General features: G+C 41.3%; 4 protein-coding genes across 6 annotated transcripts; all 4 read left to right on the top strand.

Annotated features, from left to right (window-relative positions):
- The first annotated feature begins 230 nt into the window (after window positions 1-230).
- On the top strand, window positions 231-2,422 carry LOC116201094. Its single transcript, XM_031532197.1, has 3 exons — window positions 231-387; window positions 1,341-1,538; window positions 1,925-2,422. The coding sequence occupies exons 2-3, from the start codon at window positions 1,357-1,359 to the stop codon at window positions 2,109-2,111; spliced, it is 369 nt and encodes a 122-aa protein (XP_031388057.1). The 5' UTR covers window positions 231-387; window positions 1,341-1,356; the 3' UTR covers window positions 2,112-2,422.
- A 1,381-nt stretch (window positions 2,423-3,803) lies between these two features.
- Window positions 3,804-9,673, top strand: LOC116201092 (PHD finger protein rhinoceros). The gene is made up of 7 exons (XM_031532195.1): window positions 3,804-4,155; window positions 4,683-4,815; window positions 5,233-5,336; window positions 5,512-5,683; window positions 5,764-5,904; window positions 6,090-6,327; window positions 6,458-9,673. Exons 1-7 carry the CDS (start codon window positions 4,124-4,126, stop codon window positions 9,478-9,480), a joined length of 3,843 nt encoding a protein of 1,280 aa, XP_031388055.1. The 5' UTR covers window positions 3,804-4,123; the 3' UTR covers window positions 9,481-9,673.
- A 1,495-nt stretch (window positions 9,674-11,168) lies between these two features.
- On the top strand, window positions 11,169-13,004 carry LOC116201091 (probable caffeoyl-CoA O-methyltransferase At4g26220). Of its 3 annotated transcripts, XM_031532192.1 has the most exons (6): window positions 11,169-11,319; window positions 11,412-11,504; window positions 11,609-11,688; window positions 11,983-12,127; window positions 12,215-12,346; window positions 12,504-13,004. In XM_031532192.1, the coding sequence occupies exons 2-6, from the start codon at window positions 11,430-11,432 to the stop codon at window positions 12,795-12,797; spliced, it is 726 nt and encodes a 241-aa protein (XP_031388052.1). In that variant the 5' UTR covers window positions 11,169-11,319; window positions 11,412-11,429; the 3' UTR covers window positions 12,798-13,004. The 3 variants fall into 3 exon arrangements, with proteins under 3 accessions (XP_031388052.1, XP_031388053.1, XP_031388054.1); XM_031532193.1 differs by lacking the exon at window positions 11,609-11,688; XM_031532194.1 differs by lacking the exons at window positions 11,169-11,319; window positions 11,609-11,688 and having other exon boundaries at window positions 11,343-11,504.
- A 526-nt stretch (window positions 13,005-13,530) lies between these two features.
- LOC116201088 (histone acetyltransferase type B catalytic subunit) lies at window positions 13,531-16,988 on the top strand. Its single transcript, XM_031532185.1, has 10 exons — window positions 13,531-13,710; window positions 13,897-13,938; window positions 14,358-14,467; window positions 14,706-14,774; window positions 14,902-14,940; window positions 15,020-15,096; window positions 15,203-15,302; window positions 15,464-15,545; window positions 15,637-15,797; window positions 15,922-16,988. The coding sequence occupies exons 1-10, from the start codon at window positions 13,632-13,634 to the stop codon at window positions 16,558-16,560; spliced, it is 1,398 nt and encodes a 465-aa protein (XP_031388045.1). The 5' UTR covers window positions 13,531-13,631; the 3' UTR covers window positions 16,561-16,988.
- The last annotated feature ends 378 nt before the right edge of the window (window positions 16,989-17,366 follow it).

Raw genomic sequence — 17,366 nt, 5'->3', positions numbered from 1 at the left:
GCATATTGATGAAATTTGAACACGATCATCGACTCAAAAATTGAACGAAACAAATTTGACACGACAAGTATGTACGTACCATTAGCCGCTCTATATCCTTATTATTCTGGAGCTTAACTTACTCCGGTCGCGCGTTGGGAGAGCTTTACAGCCGACTCGACTGATTACTCGTGGCCGAATTGGGCTTCTAAATATGTTCACACAAAAAAAAAAAAAAAACTCCTGTCGGGGGAGGCCCATATCCGAACTCCTTCCATCCTCATTCCTCACTCACAGGCTTTTCTATCTCTCTCTCTAAGAAGTGCTCTCACTTCACCGACGGCCGACCGGATATCCATAATAAGTCTCTGCTCGGATTCTCAGTTGTCTGCTGATTCCATTTCCTAGGTACGATCCTCCTGATTCTCCGCCATTTCTCTTTCGCTCCCCTTACCTCACGGATCTTGCTTTTTGTAATCGACCCGCCACCATTTCTTTGTGCTTGTGTTGTGAGGTACTATCAATGGGCAATCAGAATGCTTCGACTCTTTTTAGTGCCGTGATTGCGAATTTTTGCTGAAGGCTGGAGCTTGTTGGACCTTTCGAGATTTGTCCCACGAAGTAGGGTTTTAGCTTAGTAAATGGAGTACTTGACCGGCTAGGGTTGCAGCTGGTCGTTGGACCAAGATAATGAACTGTTCAATTTTACTTGTGAAGAATGAGAATCTCTCCCAGTGATTATCAATGGCTGCTGAATCGACTTGGAAAGTTGTTGTGGGCATGCTATGGAAACGTGCCCGTATGGTGACGGACGCTTCCAATGGTGCAGATTGGGAGTCGATAATTGAATGCTCGATCGGATTATTAATCTGATTGGCTCTTTTTGATGCTTTGGGTGTCGAGTTTGGTCTTCAAGCTCGGGTCGATTTAGAATTGCTTTCTCCAAGTAAAATGTCAGCTGTAACTCTGGAAAAAAAAAAAAAAAGGTCTTAGGAGATGTCAAAGCTTCCCCATTTTGATACCATTATGCTAAAGCCCATTTATATACGTTACATTCTGAAATAGTAAAAGCAATCCTTGTTGATTGCTTGTCTAGGTGTAGTTCTTGTTGCTACTTGGACCCTGTTGAAATTCATCTTCCTTCGGTTGATGATGTGCTTTACTGGTTTAGACTATAAATGATTTGAATTGGTGTTTTATATTTGTCTTTTGGGTTACTAAGATAATGATTATAGAAACTGGAGGCTGAATTTTGTAGACTTCCTACATGGATAAAGAAAGGATGATGAAATGGAAAAACATCATTGAATCACTTGTGAAGCATCTATTTATCTTTCTGAGCTTGTTTGTCCACTATATAGGCTGGTTCTGGGATCCATGGCTTCAAAGCTTCATCAATTGAAATCGAAGGCCACTCAGGCGTCCCAGTTTGTTGCCAAGCATGGAACTGCTTATTATAAACAGCTGTTGGAGGAGAACAAGCAGTATATTCAGGAGCCACCAACAGTCGAGAAATGTAACCTATTAGCAAAGCAATTGTTTTACACTCGCCTGGCTAGGTAAGTGAACAAATTTTATTTTATTTTAATCTCAAATTTGGTTTGACATATGTTTTGGGTATGTGGTATATTTGAGGAGGTAGTATTTCTGAATATGGAACTTACTTTTTATCTGTGGAGCAACTATAATGTTGATTCGCTGCTGAGGTATGCTTGTCCACTGAACCTAAAAATTCCTTTGAAACAAAACATAAGAATTTTTTGATTCTACGTCATGCAATATATGTCCTTTATGATGTGCTTCCATTGCTGCAATTTTATGTGCAAAACAAGTTAACGCCGACCCTGTTCAACTTCTTTGACAAAGTTGTGCATGGAGAGGCCAAGGGCATTCGCTATAAAAGTAAAGCTTATGAGTTGTTTCTTTTGCATCATATTTCGTGCAGTATTCCCCATCGTCGCGAGGCATTCTGGAAGGAACTCGATTACATCAAGCAGGCATGGAAGAACAGGCAAGATCTGAAGGTTGAGGATGCTGGCATTGCTGCACTGTTCGGCTTAGAGTGCTTCGCATGGTTCTGTGCAGGCGAGATCGTTGGGAGGGGGTTCACTTTCACCGGTTACTACGTATGAGATTATGAATGCAGAAACTTCGAGGCCATTGTAATTTCACAGGCTTGAATTTGTGAGCTTCCTCTCCCTCTCGTCTCCATCATCAACCCAACAATCCAGTGTTCGGTTACTTCACATGAAAAGTTTTGTTTCGTCTGTGGCGAGACTATTCTTAGCTGGAATAATGTGGCCAAAAATCTAATGATCTCTATCGTATGCTTAGCCAAGAATCTCTAAGATGATTTCTGTTTTGGGCTTTTCTTTGACTCCTTCGTGTTGTTCCCTTCATATTTGTTTCGATTATCTAAAGAAAAATTTATCGATTACACAAATTACAGACTTGGTAGTTAAGCTAACTGCAGCTTCTGGGATACACATGCTTTAATGCAGTTGCAGTGTGAAAGATGAAACTTCTCACGCGTACATAAATACATGGTGTGGCGGGAACTCCAATAATTATTTTTCCTTTTACCTGAAAAATAAATAAATAAATAACCAAAGGCAAGTCATATTTTCAAATGGTTGTCTTCCTCTAAAGTCTTTTTCAATTTTCACCCACTTTGTCATAGTATGGTTTTTTTCGTTTTTAAATTGGGGTCCCCACATTTCTTCTAGACAGAAAATTAGGCAATGAAATTAAAATAAGCGTTTTGACAGGTAGGCCACCGGAAGAAGACGGGCACTTCACTTTCAAAATTAAAAGTGAGAAAAATGGGAAAATGCTTGATGTGTAAGGGGAATTTTATGACTTGTTTAGTTTATAAATGTGATTTTAAAATTTTAATTTTAACTTAATTTTATCCACAATAAAATAAAATAATTCATACAAAGTCAAGGAGTGAGTTCCATTTATATCGCTCTTTTTCAACAACAAAATAAAATAACTCATACAAAATTAAAGGGTGAGCCCCAATTATATTACTATTTTTCAAAATTAAAATTTAATTTTAAAATGCTACTTTGAAATCAAACACGACATTATTATTAATGGAATAACGGGCATGTGATGCACAACAAGAAATAACAAAAAAAAAAAAAAAGAAATAGGTGAAGATAATCCGAACAATAAGTACACAGCGGGTAGTGGACCGGCTTGAAACCGTCTCTATCGATCTAATGGCAGGTAGTTGCAAACAGGACATGGAAATCGTGACATCGTTTCACTTTCTAACACATTATCATTAGTTTGAAAGATAAAAGAAAAAAAAAAAGAAAAATTACAATTACATAGAAGCTGGGCCATGATCACCTGCATCGCCTCCTACCTTTGAGAAACCGGATGGCAAAGTCAAACAGTAATATTAGTAAAAAGTATGCATGATGGAAGGATGTGATCTGCAAAGTTTTGTTAAATGCAATTTGGCACGTAGGAACCCTCCTTTAGTCAAGTCAACTTCCACAGTTACATGTTCACGTGGATGTTATGGTTTGATCTCAAAACTTCTTATATTTCCTAGATTTCGGTTCGTCGCTTGTCGGCGCTAAAAGTTTTCACAATGGACCGTGTCCTCGCCATCATGCGAATGCCCAAAACATACTAATTCAAACTCTACCTTTTTGTATTAAAAATGCAAATCGGAATTTCAGAATTATGGGGGATTAGAATCGATATTTTACAAACGAACAAAAAATTTGGGGGGGGGGGGGGGGGGGGGGGGGGGGGGGGGGGAATTGAAAATTGACAATTGGATTTTGGTCAAGCGGCGTGTCCCAATGCCGAAGAGCGAATTCCATGAACCTTCTCACATGGGAATTGATTCCCAATTCCCCACGAAAAGGTCAAAATCGAAGAGTCCATCTCCCTCTCCCCTACGCTTCCTTCCCTTCCCTCCCCTTCCCTTCCCTCCCCTCCCCTGTAAGATCCATCTGCAGCTTTTCTTGCCTGCTTCCTTCTTTCCTTCCTCGTATCGAATTCCTTCCCGTCTGTCCTCTTCTGTCTTGTCACTTCTCTCCCTCCGCGACTCGGGTTAGATTCCTCTCTTTATCATTGAGACTGCAGCTGGTAGCATCAATCTCGTTGCAACCGGAGAAACATGCTCCACAAGAGCTTCAAGCCCGCGAAATGGTTAGAATTTTCCCTTCCTCCCCAACGTTTGTTTGGTATATGATGGACGTACCCCGTTTTCTGTGCCCCATTTTTTGAACTGATTGCTATGTAGAATTTTGTGATTTCTCCGATGCTCTTCTCTCTCTCTGTTTTTTTTTTTGTTCTCTTTGTCCCTGTCGGGGCCATAGATTGAAATTTTTGCTGAAGGGATAATTTTTCGTTTGATTCCGTCGCTGAAAAAATGATTTTTCTTTAAACTATTGAAAACCCTTTTGATTAAATGGGGTGCATAGGCTGATTTTTCGTTGGTATTGACGAACTTTGTTGTTTATTTTGCTGATTGAAGTACCGTTAGATTGCTGTCGTTGCTTCTGTCACAAAAAGGGGAAAAAAAAAGGTTGTCAATAATTGAGTTGTAGAACACTGTTTCTCTTTTAAAGCGGGGAGCTGAGTTCTATTTGGTGTTATATAGATGAATTTTGGTGATTATTTGATTGTTTGGAGTACTGATTAGTGTGTCAATCGCTGGGTTTTGTTTGGTGCAGTAAAACGGCATTGAAGCTAGCTGTTTCGCGGGCGAAACTGTTGAAGAATAAGAAAGAGGTGGTGGTGAAGCAGCTCAAGAGAGAATTGGCCCAGTTGCTCGAGTCTGGTCAGGACCAGAATGCTCGAATTCGGGTTAGTTTGAAATTCCCCTCCTCTCAATGTGACTCTGTGAGGTCTTCCTGTCGTGGGAGTTATTTGATGTCAAAGATCATTTGATAAGTTAATTATAGTGTGAAACGTTTTGGTCTTCACTTCTTGGCTTGGTTTAACTGTCTTCGATCTAATTAAGATATGGGGTGGTCAGATTAATACTGATCCCTTCGGTTATGATCTAACATAAATTTTATGATTGACTTTGCCGTCACTAGCTTAAGTGAATATGTTGTTGCTTAATGAATCTGGGGCAGGGTCTTTCCATTGTTGTTCGGACCTATATGTCTATCCCAGAGTTGGACATTTTCGTATTACCATTGGCCGATTGGTTATCATTAATTTGTCGGGAAGATGGTTTGCTAATATGATGATTGATTCCTTTGCTTCTCATTTCAGGTTGAACATGTGGTCAGGGAAGAGAAGATGATGGCAGCATATGAACTTATTGAGATATTCTGTGAACTTATAGCAATTCGCCTTCCAATCATCGAGTCACAGAAGTATGTAGTTGTCAAAATTTCAAATTCAATAACCTCTAATTTCATACTGTATGTTCTCAAGATAAACTTGCATATTCAACCTGGCTGGATTTGCATTCGTGTCTGGAAGCTGTCTTTCATGCTTCTGAACTCATAGATTGAATTCTCTCTCCTTCTTTTCATTTTTGTTTTCCAGGAACTGCCCTATTGACTTGAAGGAAGCTGTTTCAAGTGTTATATTTGCAGCCCCAAGATGTTCAGACATTCCTGAACTTGCTGATGTTCGCAAACATTTTACGGCAAAATATGGGAAAGAGTTTGTCTCTGCTGCTATTGAACTTCGCCCAGATGGTGGTGTGAATCGTACTGTGAGTATTATATGTTGTATTAGGATACCTTGTTTAGTTGATAGAATGATCTTGATGGATCTTTTCTATTCACTTTTCAGATGATTGAGAAATTATCTGCAAAAGCTCCTGATGGTCAGACCAAACTCAAAATTCTCACTGCAATTGCCAAGGAGCATAACATCAAATGGGATCCTAAATCATTTGGGGAGAAAGATTCCAACCCTCGAGAAGATTTACTTGTAAGTATGATTTTATTTCTCAATGGTTTTTTCATTTGGTATTCAACACGCTTTATCAGAGAGCAAACCTGAAATAAAGATTTCAGGCAATTTTATGTTCATCCTGTTCTGCATTAATTAATAATGTGATATTTGAACTTGATTCTTCTTTTGTATCCTAACTTTCTTTTTCTTCTTTTGGCCAGAATGGACCGACGACATTTGGGAATGCCAATAACATGAATGTGGAATCTTCAAATGTCCAAGCACATTATTATGGAAGAGGAACCCCAGATATCCATAATCCTCCTCAAAATGAAGTGAAGCAGGAAGCTCCGATCAACTATAACGGAAACAACATCAGGTCATCATTTGGTTCCCAAAATGTGAATCCTGCGGATGTTAATGCTTCGGCTGCTCCAAGTCCTCACTGGAAGCCTTCAGGTACGATCAGTTCTACTAAGACTGAGTAAATCTCTCTGATTGGCTCAAAAAGCGAGTCGAAGAGAAATTTTCATTTGTTCATATAAATCTTCTGCTACTTTCCTCTAAATATGGGATCGTTCTTGTACAGGAAATGGAATGGATAGGATGGAATCCGGCAATTTACATTCTGAGGATCAGAGCCCTAATTTTGCGAATCGGCAAGATTGGAATATGGAGTTCGAGGACGCTACTGCTGCTGCTCAGGCAGCAGCTGAATCTGCAGAAAGAGCGAGTATGGCTGCTAGAGCAGCTGCAAAACTTTCTAGTCGAGGGAAGGCAATGAACCAATATTCCACAGGATCTCAGGGCTCTTCTGCTTATGCTAGAGATGGAACTAGAAGACATTCCAGGTCTAGTTTTGATAGTGAAGCCTTTGCGGGTGGTCAAATGGGTAATAATTTTGAGAGAAGTTCGAGGACACAAAATGAGGAAATTGGTGCTAAAGAGAGGCATGATTTCATGGGAGACTCTGAAGGACATTATGGAGACAGTAAGAGCAATAACCGACCTAGCCAGTTACCCGCTGCAGCTTCTACTTCAGATTCTTTCAAAGATAATAACCCCTTATCAAGGCCACCTGTACGTGGGATGAGTGATGAAAGTTCCCAAAATTATGGTGGCTGGAATTATCAAGAGCAAACTACTGCAAAACAAGATGCAGATGAAGAGGAAGAGGAAGAGGAAGATGTTGACCTTGCAACATTGACTAAAAGACTTTGTGGAGGTGGACGTCAGACTGAAACTGGATCTGGTCTTTCTAGTTTTAAGAAAACCAGTGGAGATGCTGTTAGCAATAAAGCGTCATTCCAGCAACAGAGAAATTCCCAAAACATACCTCCTAACGAGGATGTTACCATAGATGAGTTTAGTATGAGAAGGCAGTCTGAGAAGTTTGAAGCGGAACCTTACGATGAAACTCTATATGGTCAGAGAACTGAGAAAGCAAAGAATTTGGAGGATGAGAGATTCAGAAAAGATTTTACCGGTTACTCTTATTCTGGTTCATCACCTGCTAGGTCTTCAAGTGATCAACTGCGTGATGTGGAGTCTAAGAGCCAGGATTTGGTGGATGCTGTCACTGAGAACCCTTTTGCCCATTTTGATGAAGAAAAGTTCCATGAAGATGCAAAACCAGCAAATGCCAGTGGCTCTGTTGTATTTGATGATTATGCTTCGGATGGTGAGAATTCTGCCTTTGATTTGGACAAGGGACCAGAAACCAGTTCACATATCTTTTCTCCTGATAGAAAATCGACAGGTTACCTGTCAGAAAATATTAGTGCACCAAGCCTGAGGAGAAATAGGGTTGATATATTCGGAAACGATGGTTCTGAATCGCATTCATTGAGAGATCAGAACTCTGCTTCTGTTTTCTCTGAGAGTGAAGATGCTTTTGCTGTTCGAGTGGATGAAGATGAGATTCCCCCTGCAGTATTTGATGATGCAAGTGGATTCCACTCAGAAAGGGAAGAGGAGGAGCCAGAAAAATATGAGAGAGACGTAGAAAATGTTCTCGGTTCCAGGCCCAAAAAGTCCCACTTCAATTTGATTAGTAAAGGCTCTGATAAATTTGATGATCCAGCCGATAAAGAGAGTCAGGATTGGTTACATCACTCAAGGGTGTCCTCGGCTCATGAAGCAGATGATGATAGTTGGGCCTCTCAGAAATCTGCTGCTGTGAATGATTCTGAAACTCTAGGAAAATCCAGTCCTGATGATGCGACAGAGTTGAGCTTGGGGAAATTGACTGGTGGCCTTAAAAATAAAGGCTACAGGCACCCGCCGTATGTCAGAAGTTCATTGGGCGAAATTTCATCATCTAGACAAGAAGCTGCAGATGAGGCGAAGAACACACCCCCGGTTTCTAACCAACCAAGAACTTCATCTAGTCCCGAGATTGCCGATGATCTGTACGATCAGGAAGTGAGAATTCTGAAAGGAATCAGCACAAGAGGCAGATATGGGAGTTCTTTGGGTGAAGCTTCAGCCATGAGGAAACCATTAGAGGATACAGCGAAAAAATCCTCCTTTTCATCAACCACTCGCAAGGAATCTATTGATTCGGACAATGATGATTCATATACTCAGGATGTAGACGTTGATTATAAGAGACTGAGTGGAAGACTAGAAGAGAAATCCGTGAGGAGGTCGTCTGTTGAAGCTCCATCAACTAAACAAGCAGGTGCTGATTCTTCGGCCAAATATGGCTTCTCTAGCCCCCCACGACAGATTTCTGGCAGCCGTTGGGAATCAAACAATCATGGAATGGACTCAGCGGCAGGCAGGCAGTCAATCACCCTAGACTATGTCTCTTCCTACGGCTCAGACCAGACTGAAGGTCGCAAGGACGAATTTCTGTCCCAAGCGTCAGGCAGCAGGGCCCGTTATGGGGCTGGGCTTTCTCGAAGGACTAAAGGCAGCCCATCGAAAACTGACAGGAGTACCCTGTTTAAACCATCACCGGCCCCTGTGGAAGAAGAAACACGAGAACCTATAAAAATTTCCTCGACGAGCTCTTATTCTGATAGGAGGTCCGAGGTGAAGTCGGCATATCCCTCTGAGGAAGCTGAGACTCGAGATAGAAGGGCAGATACAAAATCTTCTTTGAGGAGCTCCTTTTTGAAACCATCGTATACTCCGGAGGAAGAAGAAACTCGAGAACCTTTAAGAGTTTCCTCTAGGAGGTCTTCTACTGATAAAATGCGGGAGGTGAAGCCGGCATATCCCTCCGTGGATGTCAAGACTCCGGAGAGAAGATTGGAAATAAAACCATCTTCAAGGAGCTCCTACGGCAGCGAAACTTATAGAAGTACCCGATCAGAGAGGACGGCATCGGACAGTAGAGGCAGCTCTGATCGGCCGCAATCGGGAAAAGAAGCCCTTGAGAGACCAAAGTCTGAACCGAAGAAGGCTTCAGAACGGCCTTCCGCTTCACCTCAAAAATCGGGTTCAGCGGTTCCCAGCACGAGTTCCAAACCTGCAAAACCGAGTTTGGGGGATACTTCAAGGGAGAATTCATTCAATAAAGCTAGTCACGTCCACCCGAAGCTACCTGACTACGATACCATAGCTGCCCAGCTGGAGTTGCTCAGAGCAAACAGGAATAAGTGATTTCTTGATCCATTTTTCTTTTTTGTGGATGTACAGGCAATTTTTTACGCGGTGCGAGTATACTGGATTCATATATTTCTTTCTGTGGAGAATGGTTTTGCTGCGATTCGTTGTATGTTTGTGTAATAAACTTGTTCGTCGAGTTGAGATTGAGATGCGATATACAAAGTCGAACTATTCTTTCGATGGTTGAGTTTCTAAGTTTGATTTGTTTTTCGCAAATCTTTGAATTTATTTTTCTTCATTTTTACTGATAAGAATCACCGTTTGATTCTTGAATAGATTGGACATAAAATAACAATAATGTAATTCACGGGCACAAGACAAGTCAAAAGTCATAATTGGCAGGCCGATGTCACACCTTATGCACTAATAATTAAGAACGATCCATTCTCATATTGCGGTTACATTTTGACTGGGCTTATTTTGCACCATCTTGAAAGGGCGGAACGGTAGTTCTCCGTAAATTTATGTGATGTATGGTATCATATGATTCCGATCGTGATCACACGCTCTAGTTCTCTGAAAGGTGATCGATGATTCCGATTTTGATCACACGCTCTAGTTCTCTGAAAGTAGGTCGATGATTCCGATTTTGATCACACGCTCAGAGTAATCGAACCAACAAACACAAGGGTAAGTTTGTCATTCGATGCAACAACAAGTCATGAAGTGTAATGAAAGCAGATCATATAAAATCATCGGAAAGAATAGTAAAATGTGGATTCTAGCAAAATAAAATAAGGGTAAAATGCGGACTTTCGTAGCATAGCCTGGGCGAAGATCAAGTTTTTTTTTTTTTTTTTTATTTCAGCGTGTTCCATAGTCATTGTTCATGCCACCTTAAAGTCTACGGCGACTGACAGCGCAACCTTTGTCACTGTCCTCTTTAAAAACTGCACAGCAGATTAAGACTGCCCTTAATCATTCTTCATTTGTTCAATGTAATTGTCATGGAAAATGATTATTGTTCTTGTTTCTGAACCGGATTTTCCAGTTCGAGTGAGGCCTAGTTCGCGCCGGTCTCATTATTCCAAGTTCGACTTCAATTTCTACACTGCCAAAACTTGCAAAAGCCAATGCGTGCTAAGAAAAACTAGCTTATGAGGAGACGTATCCATCCTGAAACGTTAAGTGGATAGAATAATAACAATACCAAATTCGTCATCGATTTTTTCGATGGTGCGAAAATTCGAACTCTAGTTTGATACTAATGGTACGTTCAGGTTCTAATTCCAGGTTGTGTTTCAGGAAGTATTCCACGGAGTTTTAGTTTGATACGTCGTATAATAGCAGTCAAAATTGAATTAAGTATTTATGCTATGCTTCAACCAGAAAACGTACAATTTAGACTCTGCGTAACAAAGACGACGCTTTGGTGAGTGTAGTGTCTGTGGAAACTCTTTAAGTCAAATCCAACCAATTACCGAGCCAAAGATAAGCCAAAGAATCCCGACAAATTGATTATTTCCTTCTTTAAAAAAAAAAACCAGTTGAAATATTATTGATGGGTTTGATTTTAGAGTTAAAGTAAGTTTGATTTTGATTTTGATTTTGATTGTGAAAAATGACAAATGAGATAAGATTATAAATTTGACTTGAGAAACGTGTATTTTTGTTGTGTAGTGTGTTGAGTTAAAATCAAAATCATGATTCTAAAATCAAACTTACAAATCAAACGGGGCGTTTCTTGCCCATTTCTTGGAAGACCACAACATACGAATGCTAACCATCCCACATCATATATACCTTCGATGCGACGTGAACTAAAACTCGAGGGGATCAAGCAGCGCATCACCTCGGCGGTCATCTTCGCGGCAGCCTTTCTTGACCACCAAAGTAACTTCTCTCGGGCTGCTCTTGCCGGATATGAAAACTACATATTGTTTCCAGTCGAAAAAGGCAGACGTTTTTGATGTGTTGTTTTGCAGCAACTGAGATTAGAGGACATGGAACCGGCTGTGAAGAACAATTCAACCAGTACCAATCCAACGGGGCTGCTGCAGAATGATGAACTGTACAAGGTGCTTATTCATCGGTGTCGTTATTTGCTTAGTTTTCATCTTTCTTCCCGAGATAATCCATCATCTTCATTGATCCTGTCCTTGATTCGTTTCAATCGCGGCAGTATATACTTGACACGAACGTGTACCCCCGCGAAGCAGAAATTCTGAAGGGACTGAGGATTGCTACCATTAACCACCCCCTGTAACTAATACTTTAACCCTTGGTTGGTTTACTATGTATTTTGATTCTTCTCGCTCGTACTCAGTTCTCGGGTCACTTGAGACGCTATACAGTCGTGCCATGGATTTTAGTTTCATCGGGTGACTGATCAAATGTTCTCAGTTTCCATTTTGGGTCAAAATCACGACATAGCTGATCCAAGCCATTAGTTTGCTAAGTGGATTAAAATGCGCCCTTTCAGCAGACTTCTGCTTCTTTTTATTTGTATGATTGCACTGAAAACGACAGCGATTTAAGTCGGAAATAATTGGGCAGATCCTTCATGTCTACTGCACCCGATGGGGGCCAGCTCCTCTCTCTGCTTCTGAAGCTAGTGAATGCTAAGAAGACGATCGAAGTAGGTGTTTTCACAGGATACTCTGTGCTCCTCACTGCTCTCTCAATTCCTGATGATGGCAAGGTACTTCCCATCTTCAGGTCTCTTAGCATGCGCATACATTTTGTAATATTTCAAGGTTTGTTCTGATAAAACATTAACGCTTTGCAGATCGTAGCCATAGACACAGATCGAAAAGCTTATGAGATTGGACTGCCATTTATTAGGAAAGCCAATGTTGAGCACAAAATCGACTTTGTCGAGTCTCAGGCTCTGCCTATTCTCGATAAGCTCCTGGACGATGTAAGTATCCTGCAAGAGATGTGTTGAATCATGTCTGATATACATTACTAGCGTGTTGATTATCCGCTACTGGCATAGCATTGGTTCCTTAACGATGAGCAAGTCCGTAGCTTGTCTGACCTTTTACCTGATTTTCGACAACAATCATGCCTGGCAGAAGGACAATGAGGGCAGCTTTGACTTTGCATTCGTGGATGCGGATCGTGCCAACCTGATGAATTACCATGAGAGGCTGATGAGACTGGTGAGGGTCGGGGGCGTGATCGTCTACGACAACACTCTTTGGGGAGGGACGGTGGTCGTGTCTGACCCCTCACTGATCCATCCGTTGAGGAAGCAAGAGCTGCCTCATGTTATCGAGTCGAACAAGCTGTTAGCTGAGGATCCACAGGTCGATATATTCCAAGGCGCCATTGGAGACGGGATGACAGTCTGCAGGCGCATCTACTGACAGCCTCTGCATACAGACATGATTTATGCCTTATGCAATTGTGCCGGTCGAGAATCATTTCTTAGTTGATTGGCGGAGCCGAAGCAATCACTCGATTCACTTCCTATTCAGTGTTTCTCTGACCTCACACAAACAAAAGAACTTCTGTCAAATAATGTACTCGAATAATGTATTTCTTGGAGTTTATGAATGTTGCTTCTTTGGATATATGGTGTCTTATAGATATTTTGATCAATGAAATTCATCGCCTAATCCAAAAATAATGTATTTCCTCTCGTGATTATTTCCGTATAAAGGCTTATATGACGTTGTAAATTGAGCCGGGATTCATCTCAAGGCCACGCTCTGCGCGAGCACAGTTACCGCTATTGCAAATAGTATTGACTCGTTATATGAAAGCAGAAAGGTGTCACCACTACAGTGGTAGTCCAGTGGAACGGACTTTATCTTTTAAAAGAGAGGTTAAGAAATCGAAACTCGACTTAAACACGAAAGCGCTTGCGTTAATAAACTCTCGTCGTCAATTCTATGAGAGTTGTTCTATTTTACTGTGCGCTTTGGTGAAATCTACGCTACGCTGGTCTCTTTTCCCAGTCTTTATTCAGCAACCCAAAAAAAAAACAAAGCAGAGCGGTGTCACGGAGCCCACGGGACGATCGACAGTTGGTGGGTGGGCGAAACCACGTGACATGCACGTGCCATCGGACTGCTCTTCCGACCGAATAAATAGAGGGGGGAAAATCTCAGCATCCGTTTCATTTTGGTAGTGTACTGAGAGGGTAAAGCTTTTTCCCGCCTCTCCTCGTCACATTTCCCGCCCTCGGAACCCTAACGATGGCGCAGAAGCAGCACGCCACCGCCGATCCCGCTGCCGAGCCCAAGAAGCGGCGTCGTGTCGGCTTCTCCGCCGTAGGTAACACCCAAACCCAGCTCCCGCTGAGCCATTCCCGTCGATTTCTTTTGTTTCCGGGGGAGTGACGTCGTCGGTGTCATTCACTGTTCTAGCTAGTTACTGCAATTTCGATTTCGGTCTGAGCTAAGCTTGGCTCCTGATAGTGCCTGAGTCTGCCTTATTCTGCTTTTATTGTTGGTTATGCAGACGCTGGAGTTGACCCCAAGGACTGCATTAAAATCTATCTCGGTATGTGGTTGGTTTCGCTTTGATTGACTGCTTTAATAGTGGGAAGTAATCTTTGGAAGTTTTCTCGGTGGGTTAGCCCGTTTGTTAGCTGGGAAAGTGGAGAGGAATTCAATCGGAAATTTCTAATGCGACACAGTAAGCAGGATTTTAGGTCTGAATTTAGATAGGGTTTGGTTGTGTTATGACATTGATATGCAACCATTGGAGCTGAATACGATGAAAATGACTGGCATTCTAGGCTATCTGATAAGCTGTTAGACCTGCTTCCTCATGTGCGTAGTTACTGCAAATAACAGTTTCCCATGTTGGTTTTTAAAAAAACCCGTGCTTTACCATTAGAGTTGGGACCTATTGTTTACTGTGTGATCTGTTCGACCTTTTTGTTTGCGTTAATATCCATCATACTGTTGGTTTTGTAGTTTCTGGCAAAGAGGAAGTGGGCGCCGCAGATAGTTTCTGCCTCGATCCAATCGACTTGGGTAACTTTTTCGAGGAAGATGGGAAAATCTATGGATACCAAGGACTGAAGGTGATCCTTATCCTATGAGATACAAATTTTATCTTTTGTTTTCTTTCCACTCACTGGCCTGTCTCTGAATTTAACCTTTTGCATGGGTAAAAATATTACACTACCTACTAACATGTCTGAATGAAATGTCATTTGTTTATTGCTTGTTAATTTCCATGAGAAATCCATTTTCATTATTTTGTGGGGAACATTATAGTCCCTGGCAGCGGTTATAATCCATGTATACCATGTTATGCAGATCTCTGTCTGGATGAACATCATATCGTTCCATTCTTTTCCTGAGATCACTTTTGAGAGCAAATCTGATGTAAGTACTTTTACGTCTTTTAAGTTACTCATTTGTTTGGTAAATTGATATGCAATGCCTGCATTACTTCTGATTTGGTGGCCATTTAATTGAATTTTAAATAATTGCAATCCTCATGTACTGTCAGGGGGGGAAAGGAATCACAGATCTGACATCTGCTCTTAAGGTTAGAGAGTGCTGCATTTTTTAGATTATCAATCTCCTTTTGCCTCACAATTTATTGACTAGTTGATTGCTTTGCTTAGAACATTTTTGGTGAAACTCTTGTGGACAACAAAGACGATTTCCTTGAATCTTTTTCAAAAGGTGGCCAATATATAAGGTGCAAACTCGATATACCTGCATATTAAAAGATTGATGTCCATTTTAACCGTTCTATTTCAATTTTCTCTCTTATTTATTGAACATATGAATGTGGAATACTGCAGAGACACCATTGCAAATGGCGAGATATTGCAGCAGAAAACCTCCAATGGACATGCCAATGATTCTGAATGTCATGTAGAGGCAGCTGCTTCTGATTTGCAGGTTGTTTGCCTTATCTTTATCGGGCATCTATATATATATATATATATATATATAGTGTACAGTGATCTTTTTGTCTAGTTTTCATAGTCAAGTGAGGGTCTTTCTGGATAGCTCCTTCCATTGCATATGGAGATTTTGATGGTTGGTTTTTTGGGTCCCAGGTTATTCGCATGAGCATGGGCAACATGGCCACTGGACACCTTTACAGTCGTTTGGTACCTCTTGTTCTTCTACTTGTGGATGGTAAACCTTTTTATTGGGTACTGTTGTAGCAACAGAGATTACTCCAACATATCAAAATTTTAACTTATGTCATAATTACATGATAAATCAGGTAGCAATCCCATTGATGTCACCGACCCAAGTTGGGATATTTATCTGCTTTTAAAGAAGAGTGTAAATCAGATGGCAAATAGTGAAGATCGAGTTCTTGGTTTTTCTGCTGTATATCGCTTCTACCGCTATCCTGATGGTTTGCGCTTGCGACTTGGACAGGTTGATCTTCTGCTTTAATTAGATATGTTTTAGATGAAAGTTCTTCCACAGTTCAATAAAAGTTTCTGCAAATGTACATAGTTTTTGGCTCGACTTACCTAGTGATAGAGTTTTGCTGATACAGGTTCTGGTACTCCCACCTTATCAGAAAAAGGGCTATGGCCGCCACTTGCAAGAGGTGCTCAATGATGTTGCAATTAAAGAAGATGTTTACGACTTAACCATTGAAGAGCCAGTAGAAAAGCTACAGCATTTGCGGACTCTCATCGATGTATTACGCCTTCTCAGTTTTGATCCAGTTGAGAATGCAGTTAATGCAACTGTTTCTCAGCTGAAGCAAGGGAAACTTTCGAAGAAAACCTACATTCCCAGGTTGCTTCCGCCCTCTGATGTGGTTGAGGATGTTCGGAGGACCTTCAAAATCAACAAGAAGCAGTTCCTTCAATGCTGGGAAATACTGGTTTATTTAGGCGTCGGCTCCTCTGAGAAGTGCGTGGAGGATTATTTCTCAGTAGTTTCCAATAGGGTGAGGGCTGATATCCTGGGGAAAGACTCCGAAACTGCTGGGAAGAAGGTGATCGAGGTCCCAAGCGAGTGCGATCCTGAGATGTCATTTGTTATGTTCCGGTCAAGAGCTGGCGGAGAGGCAGTTGAGGTGGAGGAAGATCAAAACAAGCAAGAAGAGCAGCTTAAGCAGGTGATCGAGGAACGGCTAGAAGAGATCAAGCTCATTGCTAGCAAGGTGTCTCAGCTTCGAAGGTGAAGCAGAGGCATTTTTCTCTATCGGTAAAACTTTCTTGGAAGCAAAAGCAACTTTCATGATCTTCTTGTTTGTAGTGGCTGTAGAGGTTTAGGTTAGCATAGGCTCTATATGGCTGATCGATCTGTAACATTGCTTCACTTCTAATGGATAGTTAGCATCACTGTAGGCTCGGGCATTTGCGGGGGCCTGCCCTATTTTGCTGAGGAAAAACTACATTGATCTAGTATATGTTTTAAATGACGATACTTAACTCAATCCTCCGCTTTGGCCCTGCAATAAGACATCGGAGTGAGTTCTTATTATCTTTTATGTAAAGGCCGGAGCTGCAAAGAGAGCATTGTATTTGTGAATGTGGTTTGTCAGTCATGCAGGACTCGACTGAAACGTTGGAAGAACTGCGAATATGATGGGCATGAATTTTTTGCACTTTTTTTTTAAGGTATCATTCTTGAAAATTTAGTGAAGTTGCTACTGCAGTTACTCGAGCAGAACTCGACGCGAATGACCAGTAATGAGTACAATGAGAGCGTATACATAAGAGACTTTAGAAGTTAAACGAGATCGAGCAAGAAAAAATAACTTGGGAATTAAAATTTTAACTCCTGAAAAGTCTTGGTTTTTCATCACGATCAATGGAAAGTGTCATTCAGATCCTTCATCGTCTTCCGACCATGCTCTGGCTCGGTCGATGCGGGTCGATAGCTCAGTCTATGCGGGGCGAGAATATGGCAGAAGAATTCTTTGTAGGACATAGAAAAGTTTAAGTTATTCTTCACCCAAAACAACGAACTAAACGAAAACAACCT

Source organism: Punica granatum, chromosome 3 (genome assembly GCF_007655135.1).
Source record: "Punica granatum isolate Tunisia-2019 chromosome 3, ASM765513v2, whole genome shotgun sequence".
In the NCBI taxonomy this organism is placed as follows: domain Eukaryota; kingdom Viridiplantae; phylum Streptophyta; class Magnoliopsida; order Myrtales; family Lythraceae; genus Punica; species Punica granatum.
Note: the sequence above shows the minus strand (reverse complement) of the source record. Positions and strands in the feature narration are given on the sequence as shown.

Bases quoted from the DNA above. Each gene is read 5' to 3' on its own strand.
- LOC116201088 (XM_031532185.1), top strand. From the start codon at position 13,632: ATGGCGCAGAAGCAGCACGCCACCGCCGATCCCGCTGCCGAGCCCAAG. The intron at 13,711-13,896 runs GTAACACCCAAA...TTGGTTATGCAG, and splicing joins TGTCGGCTTCTCCGCCGTAG to ACGCTGGAGTTGACCCCAAG. The intron at 14,775-14,901 runs GTAAGTACTTTT...ATGTACTGTCAG, and splicing joins CTTTTGAGAGCAAATCTGAT to GGGGGGAAAGGAATCACAGA.
- LOC116201091 (XM_031532192.1), top strand. From the start codon at position 11,430: ATGGAACCGGCTGTGAAGAACAATTCAACCAGTACCAATCCAACGGGG. The intron at 11,505-11,608 runs GTGCTTATTCAT...CAATCGCGGCAG, and splicing joins AGAATGATGAACTGTACAAG to TATATACTTGACACGAACGT. The intron at 12,347-12,503 runs GTAAGTATCCTG...CATGCCTGGCAG, and splicing joins TCGATAAGCTCCTGGACGAT to AAGGACAATGAGGGCAGCTT.
- LOC116201094 (XM_031532197.1), top strand. From the start codon at position 1,357: ATGGCTTCAAAGCTTCATCAATTGAAATCGAAGGCCACTCAGGCGTCC. The intron at 1,539-1,924 runs GTAAGTGAACAA...TATTTCGTGCAG, and splicing joins TTTTACACTCGCCTGGCTAG to TATTCCCCATCGTCGCGAGG.
- LOC116201092 (XM_031532195.1), top strand. From the start codon at position 4,124: ATGCTCCACAAGAGCTTCAAGCCCGCGAAATG. The intron at 5,337-5,511 runs GTATGTAGTTGT...TTTGTTTTCCAG, and splicing joins CCAATCATCGAGTCACAGAA to GAACTGCCCTATTGACTTGA. The intron at 6,328-6,457 runs GTACGATCAGTT...GTTCTTGTACAG, and splicing joins TCCTCACTGGAAGCCTTCAG to GAAATGGAATGGATAGGATG.